Raw genomic sequence first — 10263 nt, forward strand, 5'->3', positions numbered from 1 at the left:
CAAATATAATACTTTGTCTTTAAATAAATTATTTTTATTTACATTTTAAATTAATTAATATATCAAAATATAATATTTAATTCTAAATAGTAATTGTTTGCATGAGACCGACATTTATATAACCCGTTAAATATATTTATATCAATTAAACTAATTTGTTGCACGTATATGACTCATTATTAAGATGAAGTAGACGCTATTAACATAACCACTAACTTATTGCACTTATATGGCTTGGTAGTTGATAGCATACATAGCATTCAATGGCTGTGAGTAACAGTTGATAGCATACATAGCATTTTGTAACAGTTGATAGTAACATAGCATACACAACATTTAGAGTTTGTGAATTTATGGTTGTGATTTTAGGGTTGTAAATTTATAACTGTGACGTAGAGTTAGTTGTGATTTCAATAGCCGGAAACAAGTTTTAGGCTAAAATTTAAAAATATTTGGAAGGTTATGCTAATATTTGAGATAAAATGGTAGTTCGTATTATTTGGTAGGAATAATCTAAAACGACGTCGCATAAAGAAGGCCACGCTGGCGCTGACGAAGCAATCCCGCAAGCCACGTGAAATTTTAGATGCCGAAAATAGGACTTGAGCTAATAATTAAAAAGAGCGGAAAGCTTGAGCTAATAATTGAAACAATTTGTAGTAGTTGCTTAAATTGCAAAAAATATAAAAGGTGGTGCTATTTAATAAGAATATCCCTTGATTAAAAGGAAAAGTTGCTATATTGTGACTGAAATTTTTCCACAAACATCGACATAGTTGAGGGAATCTAAATGGCAATAACAATCTTTTCTTTGAAAACGATTAGAACAATTATTTCACAATTGGTCAATTTCTTAATTCACATGTAGGTTTATTGAATGACTAAAATATCCCTAGCATTTATTGTCAAGAAGCGGCAATTACGTGTAAATGATAAAGGGGTGAAAGGGTTTAATTCGACATTGAATGCACTTCACACGTAGATTCTGACCTAGGTCCCACTTCGTTATCAATCAAATAAACAATTTAACTTTTGGAAATAAAATTAAAAACAATCTGATAATAAAACTGCGAAATATACGCCATTCTTTTAGCATCGGAAATGACGCACATACAGCAATTAAAAATACCAAGCTGTACAGATTTGCATGTTACTATCCAATCAGAACTCCCCACGTGTACTTAAGTGAACCTACATTATCAAATTGACAAACAGATTACAAACATTGTCCATTGTTGAAAATTTTGGCGGGCAACCAAAAACAAAAAGTTCGCGAAGAGCTATTCTTACTCGCTGGTGAGTAAAATGTCGAATCTCAACCGCTCATTAATCTGGGCAAATTTAATATACGATTGTAATTTAACATATGTGTCACCCGCGGGTGTCCGTAATAGCCCTGATATATTAATTCAAAATCTAAACCCTAGCGAGCGAGAGATAGATCCCATTTTCCCTCTCTTTCCGATTTTCTCCCTCTAAAAATCTCACTCTCTCTAAAAAAATTCTCTCTCAATTTTCTTCGCGTTTTCATGTTTTTATCTCTAATCTCCTAAATTTTCTGGTTAGTTTAGTAATCTATGTGTTTTAATATTTTAATTTCAATTTTGCTGTGTTTAATTTCAATTAATGTGCTGTATGTACATTTCAATGTCGTTTATTGTACTTTTTGATTGTTTAGGGTTTCGTTTTTATATTGATAGTTCTTTATTTTGCAGATTATGATTTGAAGCTAGTTGTGGAAATTATGTAAGTTTTGTTGGCTCTATTTTTATCATACTTCACATGATTTTAGATTCATTAAGTATTTTGATTCATTTTTTAATATGCTACATAAGTAAATATAGTGTTATTGAAGGGGTTTATGAAGATTTTATTTATTTTACTTGCAGGTACTAATTGGATGGAGATTAACTTATATTTAATTAATTATTGATTGAATTAAAATGAAAATTTTAGCATTTTAGGTATATCTGTCTGTTTGTTATTGTAAAGAAAGATTAGGATAGTGTGGAGGTGGTGAAGTATGGGAAAAGTGTCCACGAAAGATAGGGACTCGAAAATTCATAAGCAGAAAAGGCGGTTACGTAGCTCTAGTAGTAAGTATTTGAAACCAGGAGCACTTGCCCAGCTTAGGTATAGTAAGACTTCTTCTGCTACAAAGTCGTGTACTGATCTTGGGAAGAAAAGAGTTGCCTTGTGTACATCTAAGAAGGGTGATGTAGATGATGTTGTGATTGAAAACAATAATGTTATCGATAAGAGTCCTTTGATGTTATCACCGGTTGATTTGCGTAAACAGGGTTATTTGGTAAGGACACCAAAGACACCGAGGAACGAAGAATATGACTCGGAGTCTAGACTTGAATCTCTTCCCATGGATTTACTGGTAATTGTTTCTGCTGACTGGCTTGACTCTATGCGTTCTCTCTGCATATTTACTTGTTTGTGATTTATTTTAATTTGTATGTGTCTCGATTTTCAACTGCTTTTATCTTGAATGCAGAAAAGTGAAAATGCTGAAGTCATAAGTTAGATGCTGTAGACTTGTTTATTTATATCTTGATCCCAAGCTGCTATTCATTTGTGGATAGAGAAGTGGGTTTACTTTTTTTTAAAAAAATAATTCTGATTTATTTGCAGGTTTATTTCATCTGATTTCATCACTTTTTTTGCTTTCATTTTTCCCCCTTGACTAGGACACTGTTTAAGATGAAGGTGTAAATTATTTTTGTGAAGGAAAGAATGTATAAGGATTTGTTTAGCGACTTAAAAAGTCCTGGAAATTGCATTGTAGGAGGAAATATTTGTTTAACAAGTGACAAATTTCATTGCTTGTTTTAGAAAAATTTATGTGTTTTAGAGACTACACTCTGTAAATTATACTAGGATGAGTCCACTGGAATGTAACCTATGCTGTAGGACATTAGTTTTATCATATTCTCTGGATATTTATTTTCTGTATTTTGGAAATTTTCTGTATGGAATTCTTTTTATATATTTGGTAGTTTTCTCTATTATGCAGTTCTTCTCAAACATCATTATGCTATCTATTTGATGTGATGGCACGTCTTAGAGTATGATTGTCTTGTGCTGGTTTATGCTTGTTTTCCTGGCTTATTATCTTCTACGACGATGAGATGGTCATTTTTGAAAATTTGATGGACTCACAAGTTCTTATTTTAACTTTAGAAATAAGAAAGGAAGGGTGTGATGTATTAATCCTAAAAAATCCAATTGGCAGAACATATAGTAGCCTTAGTAGGTGTCATCAGTTTATTATTAGGTTGTAAATGCATAAATTCAATTTGAGTTTTGAGGTTGAATTTGGAGTCGATAAGATTGAAATAAAGTTTATATCAATTTTATGTTGCAATAATAGCAAGTCAATATCTCAATTTAATGCTCTAGTTAGATTGTTAATTCATCAGTTTAGTAAATTCTAATTTTGTATATGTGGAAGCATTAATGAACAAGGTAGAGGTCATCTTTTTTAGAATTTTAACTTTCTTTTCCTTTCTTGTTCCTTTTTTCCATTCTCCCTATTCTTTTCTCAGTTTTAGCTGGTACTGATTCTTGTTTTCTGTTTTTGCTTCTTTAAAGGTCAAAATACTTTGTCACCTACATCATGACCAACTCAGGGCAGTTTTCCATGTATCACAGAGGATAAGAGGAGCGGTAAGTTTCGTGGCTCATGTCTGAGTGTCTGTGGATGATACTCTTTTAAATTTGCATCCAATACGTGTCCGTGAGATTTCAGTTTGAATTGAATGTTGGTGGATATATTGTTTGTTGTCAGCAGGTTGTGCTTGCTAGGCAATTTTATTTCAATTACACAACACCGGATCGCTCCCGACAGGAGATGTTAAGAGTGATGACACCATGTCCTGTAGAACGTTGGCCTTTCATGAGGTATGTATAAAGAATGATGAGTGAGTTCATTCTTCTCTGTTTCCTTCTTTTGCTTATGTTGGTTGAATAATAACTGCAGCAAGGGGGATGGAAAGGGTGGTTTGATGCCAAGCCCACATACTCCAAAAGCGCCAAGGCATGGTCCCCGGCCACCCTCTCGGATCAAAGTTGCTGAGATGAAGCAAATTGCTGCTGTTCTCTTCCAAGACTCAGCATTTCCTCCGAGATACATTGTACCTTCTGCTTTGCCTAAGCCCTTGTGCAAATCCTTGGCCTCTAATCGTGCTTTATTCTACGAGGAGGAGCTGTGCCAAGCAGTTGCCCAAAATAAGCTTCGCTGATTGGTATACCATTGCCTCGTGTTATCTTACTGTATATAGTTTGTTTTCTATTCCTATAGGTAGTAGTGAGGAAAAGAAGTCTGCAATTTTGTAGTATTTTGCTGGGTTAATATATTGAGGAGATTTGCATAAGGAGTTAGAAAATTAAATAAGATATCTGCAATTTCTTACTTGTATATGTTTACATACTGAAATAATGTGAGTTTCAGAGTGTCTTTGTATCCTTTTGATATGGAAATAGATTTGTGTGCATCAGATTTTTAATTTTGGAAGTTCCTTTTGAAAGTCTGCAAGTTTCTGTCTCTTCTAAACTTGTGCAGTATACTCAGCTCTACATTTCTTTTACCACAACGGCACAACCTCCTTTAAAACCTTAATTTGACACTGTATGATATATTATATTACCATCATGAAGAGTAAGTGAATCAGTAACACCCAATCCAACTTACTTAAATTTCAAACTTAATCAACAGAATCATAATGATTAATTTCAATTGATTTGATACTTGAGTGCTATGTTAGAAATTATGGAGGACGTAATTGAAACAAATTTTTATTGATTTTTACTAAAATGTAATTAGTACAAAATTCACACTTGCTTGCACACACGTCACTCTACTAACTTCACTCTCCAATATTATTAGTGGCGGAACAAGGACTCTAATTTAAGAGGGTCGGAATTTTTACGCTTGCTATTTAAAAAAATCAAACAGTAAATTTGCAAATTTGCAATTGTAGGGCGGTTTTAACCGCCCCTAACACATACAGTGGCGGTTTGTAGGGACTGTCATAACCTTCCCTATTCGAATGACCCTAAAAGATCTTTTTTTTTTAATATTTTTCTCGCCACTGAATACTATGCTTTTTCTATCTTTCTCTATTAATTCTCATATATTACATGCATACACTATTTGATAAAACCACTCCTATTTATAGCCTACTAAGTCGGTTATTAGTGTAATTTCTAGATCTTTCTTTAATTTTACACCAATAGTAAAATCCAGAAGTAGAAACTACTAGTACTAGGCAAGTAGAGAATTATTGAGAGTATGTCGGTGACTTCTTAACATGCTGATTATTGAAACCTACTCATATCATTCTATGGGATGTGGTATACTCCCTCTATCCCATTTAAAAAATCTCATATTTTATTTTAAGATGTTTCGTTTAAAAAATCTCATTACTATTTTTGAAATATTTTTTCATTAAATATCCTACTTTATCCTTCTTTGGAAATGTTTTTTCACTAAATACCATTTATAAAGTCCCATATTCTATGTTATCTCTTAAATTTGATGATCCTTTAATTCATGACCTTTTCATGGCGATAGAACTCCGCTCAACACAATAGCATCTGAAGAAATTCTAATACCATCAATAGAAGCCGATTTCAACTGTAAACGGTTCAAATTATTGATTCATGTGACTAATCCAAATTAACTAGATAGTTAGACATTTGGAATACTAAATACATTATATCGCTACTATTCTCATATTTTTAATATAGATATTGTCATATTTTTAATATAGAATGTTACTGTCTTATTGAATTATAATAATATTTCTTTGATTTATTAAGATAAATAATTAGACATAATTACTTAGAAACTACCTAGAGTGAATTTTTTGTCATTTATATCCTGACGCAGGAAAAAATTAATTGAATCTTTTTTTTGGGATTTTTACAGTGGCGGAGCTAAACATGAAACTTTGAGGGGGCCAACATTCCTAACGGACGATCGGCTCATGTTTGAATTATGACTAAATCAATATTATTTTTGTCCTATTTTAACACATTAATTAAGTCCTACATAAAAATTAAGAGTGCATTTGTTATGATGTATTTTTTTTTCTAATTCATCCTTACTAATAATTGTGAATTTTTTTATGGAATTTATTTTAAATTTAGAAAAGAAGGACAAACAATGAAATTTAATATAAAATTATTCAAAAAATAAAAAAATAAAAGTTTCAAAATAGAGCGGAAGAGTATATTTTATCAAATAAAATTTTATTGTATATAATTAAAGTATAAAATTAATATTTAAATTAAAATAAAAACTAATAAATTAAGAATAAAATAGAAATTGGAATTGAATGTTTAGGGAGCTCATAAATACATAATGTAGATTAGAGGTAGTGATAAGAAGTGAAACTTAGTATTAGTGGCCCGATATTAATTTTATAACTCTTTAAATAAGTTAATTCACTATAAATAATACCTAGTTTGTCAAAATCTTGTTTGAGGCCACCTCAAGTCCCAAATACGGTCCGTTCCTGTGTTTTCATATTTCATCTCTATCCTAAAAAAATTAAATTAATTTTTTTTATTTGAAGAAATTTTAAAATATTGTCCATATTTTAATTAAATATTAATACTATTAATTGTACAAGAACATTTTCTTCAAAAAAAATAATTTTTTTATTTAAATTTATATCAATTACAATAATTTTTTAAAATAAAAACCGTAAAAAAATTATACTTCCTCCGTCTCAAAACAATAGTCTACTTTCCTCTTTTCACACAGTTTAAGGAATCCAATTAATGCTCTAACTTTTCACAAAATTATCTTCATTTTTTCTATCATAACCTTATTAAATGTTATGAATATAGGCTAATAGCAATAAATAATACACTTTAAATAAGGGTAATATGAAAAATAAACATTTTAAATTGTGATTTACAAAAAAATGGACTATTGTTTTGAAAAAAAAAGAAAAATGGACTATTGTTTTGGGATGGAGCATTAATTATCAATAATTATCAATAATCCATATCTGTTCGTCACAGATCCAAAAATAGATCCACAGAGAAGACGACCGGAGCTGGTCGTCTTCTCACCTGAGAAGACGACCAGCTCCACTCGTCTTCGGTGGTCGTCTTCTCACATGGGAAGGTGATTGAAGGGGGTGGGTGGATTGGATTGGGTGGTGATTTTGGTTTGAATAATAGAGATGGTTTGGGTTGGATTGGGTTAATTTTTTGTTAAATATAAAATATAAGGTATTTTGGGTATTTTAATATTTTTGGATATATTGATGACGTTTTAGTTGACGTGGCGCCACCATTTTTTTTTAAAATGACAGCCGTAAAAAGACGGCGCTAGAGATATTTTCGTCCATTAGTGCCGTGAATGGCGCCGCCACAAAAATTAAGGGGTTTTGTGATCGTTTTTTAACGTTTAGGAGTTTTATGATCGGACCCCAAAAGTCAGGGACATGGATATTATTAGCTAAATATTTGTGAAATGATATATTTAAAACATAATAAAAATAATTAAATTAGATTTTATATTTTATTTACTCTTATTGTATAATTCAATTTTGTACTATGAAGAAGTTTAAATATGAAACATAATAAAAATACGAAATATTGGATTGATTTCTTTCAAAAAAAAATTAAATCTCCATATAAAAATGATAATACATAATGGAGGTAGGATCTAGTATAATACCTCCTTCATTCTTTTTATTTGTCATGCATATTTTGTATTTTTTTGATGTCTCAAAACTATATATCATTTTATTAGTATCAGAACATATACTATTTTTATATTTAATATTAATCAATTGGATATACAAGTTATCATCTAAATTTAATTAGCATTTTCTATGTTTATTCATAAAAAATATACACTCTATGTTTATGGTAAGAATAAGGAATATATAAAAATACATATTTATAATATTGAATATAATTTTTATATATAAAATTAGAAAGTGATAAATAAATAAAACCGACAGAATAATAAGACTAAAAATAATGCCATATATTTTTTTTTTAGTTCACCCGATGTGATAATAAAAAAATTGATGAACTAAAAGTTGATTTTAAGATATGTACTTATTTTTTACGAAAAAAATTGGACAAATGTAATAATGTTATATAAAGAGAGTTACTATAATAGTTCGGATTAAAAAGTGGAGTAATTTTTAAAAATGAATTGTTGAGAGTTTAATGTGAATGAATACGGACATAGCTGGATGATGGGTAGTGAGCTGGGTTGTCAGACCCATACATAAGGCTAGATATGGATAAATGAAGTCCACATACTTTTTTTATCTAGTGAAGTGTTTGTATAATATAGTTCTTGAAGACAAACAACACATAATTTTACAATCTATCCCACAAAATTCTTTCTTGTGAAGATGAAGGTAGCAGAGCTTGTTTTCATCCCTGCACCTGGCGTCGGCCACCTTGTTCCCGCGGTGGAGCTTGCAAACCTAATGATCCACCGCGACGAACAACTCTCTTTCACTATCTTGGTCATCAAGTTACCCTCATTTGACGCCAAGATTACCAGTTACATTACGTCTATAGCCGCCTCATTAACAACTGACCGTATCAGAATCATAAATCTTCCGACCAACACTGAACAAACTCATAATCCCACCAACTTCCTCGCCTCCTTCATTGAAAGCCAGAACCCCCACGTCAGAGAAGCTGTTTCTGAACTTGTTGCAACTCGGTCTGGGCTAAGCTCTTGGAAACTCGCTGGGTTTATAGTTGGCATGTTCTGTACACCAATGATTGATGTAGCCAATGAATTTGGAGTTGATTCTTATGTTTTCTTTCCTTCAAGTGCAGCTTCTCTTGGTTTCGTGCTTCACATGCAAGCTCTCAACGATGACCAGAATGTCGACACAACTGAGTTTAAAGACTCAGATACTGAGTTGCTCATCCCGAGTTTCCAAAACCCAGTTCCGGCCAAGGTCTTTCCTTCTGTTGTTTTTAACAAAAACTGGCATTCTCTTTACTACGGTAATGCAGGAAGGTATAAAGAAACTAAGGGTATTTTGGTAAATACATTTATGGAGCTCGAATCTCATGCTATAAGTTCCATGTCCTTTCCGGTGTACCCTGTGGGTCCTCTCTTGAATCTCAAAGGCGACAACGACGGTCGTGATGATTCGAGTTCATCAAGTGGCGCCCACAAGAAAGATGAGATCATGGCATGGCTTGATGATCAACCTCCATTATCTGTAGTGTTCCTCTGCTTCGGAAGCATGGGAAGCTTGAGTGAGGCTCAAGTGAAAGAGATTGCCTGTGCCGTAGATCACAGTGGGCTTAGATTCCTGTGGTCCATACGCCAACCTCCTCCAAAGGGTAAGATGGGATTACCAACTGATTATACAAATCCAGCGGCTGTCCTTCCTGAAGGATTCTTAGATCGAACGGCTGAGATTGGAAGAGTTATAGGCTGGGCTCCACAAGTGGCAATCCTAAGCCATCGATCAATCGGTGGATTTGTATCACACTGTGGGTGGAATTCCATACAAGAGAGCTTATGGTATGGTGTTCCGATTGCCACGTGGCCATTATATTCGGAGCAGCAATTGAATGCTTTTGAGTTGATTGTTGAATTAGGATTAGCGGCTGAGATTAAAATGGATTATAGAAAGGATGTTTTTGGAACTGCAGATCAGGAGGTGATCGTTAGTCGTGATGATATCGAGAGAGGTATCAGGTGTGTTATGGAGCAGGATAGTGATGTGAGAAAAAGGGTTAAGATTATTAGCCAAAAGTGTAAGGTTGCCTTAATGGACGGTGGATCTTCTTTCTCTTCCATAGGTCGTTTGATAGCAAACATAATAGAGAATATATGACATTTCTTAGTAGTAGTTTCATGTTGAAGAGTGTTTATTTCACGTAAGTACTGTGCCATATTATTTTTATAATAAAAATTGAGTTGCGAAAATGATTTATTATTGATGAATCACCAAAATAGATCCGAGCTGTAGTGACCTGCACACCACAAGCAGACGGAGGTCAAAAAGAACTCCGGTGGGGGTCACCGGACGTTCACTCCGACGCTCAAGTAAGATTTTAAGTAGAGGAAGAAGAAGAAGAGAAAAGAGAGTGCTTAGAGTAGAGAAAAAGAAATTACCTAGGGTTTGTCCTTAAACCCTCTATTTATAGTTAGGGTTTAAGGACAAACCTGCCTTGCTGGCAGGCTGTGAGCCCAGTGGTCCCAGAAATCAGTTACGCTGACGTGGTGGAATATCCCTGCGG

General features: G+C 32.8%; 2 protein-coding genes across 3 annotated transcripts; both read left to right on the forward strand.

Annotated features, from left to right (window-relative positions):
- Positions 1-1426: 1426 nt before the first annotated feature.
- LOC126677931 (F-box protein At4g35930) lies at positions 1427-4514 on the forward strand. 2 transcript variants are annotated; one of them, XM_050372747.1, is made up of 6 exons: positions 1427-1561; positions 1716-1746; positions 1890-2386; positions 3601-3675; positions 3797-3909; positions 3989-4514. In XM_050372747.1, the coding sequence occupies exons 3-6, from the start codon at positions 2024-2026 to the stop codon at positions 4248-4250; spliced, it is 813 nt and encodes a 270-aa protein (XP_050228704.1). In that variant the 5' UTR covers positions 1427-1561; positions 1716-1746; positions 1890-2023; the 3' UTR covers positions 4251-4514. The 2 variants fall into 2 exon arrangements, with proteins under 2 accessions (XP_050228704.1, XP_050228705.1); XM_050372748.1 differs by having other exon boundaries at positions 1429-1561; positions 3800-3909.
- A 3761-nt stretch (positions 4515-8275) lies between these two features.
- On the forward strand, positions 8276-9949 carry LOC126677929 (anthocyanidin 3-O-glucosyltransferase 2-like). Its single transcript, XM_050372744.2, has one exon. The coding sequence runs from the start codon at positions 8400-8402 to the stop codon at positions 9855-9857; it is 1458 nt and encodes a 485-aa protein (XP_050228701.1). The 5' UTR covers positions 8276-8399; the 3' UTR covers positions 9858-9949.
- The last annotated feature ends 314 nt before the right edge of the window (positions 9950-10263 follow it).

Source organism: Mercurialis annua, linkage group LG4, assembly GCF_937616625.2.
Source record: "Mercurialis annua linkage group LG4, ddMerAnnu1.2, whole genome shotgun sequence".
NCBI classification, from domain to species: Eukaryota; Viridiplantae; Streptophyta; class Magnoliopsida; order Malpighiales; family Euphorbiaceae; genus Mercurialis; species Mercurialis annua.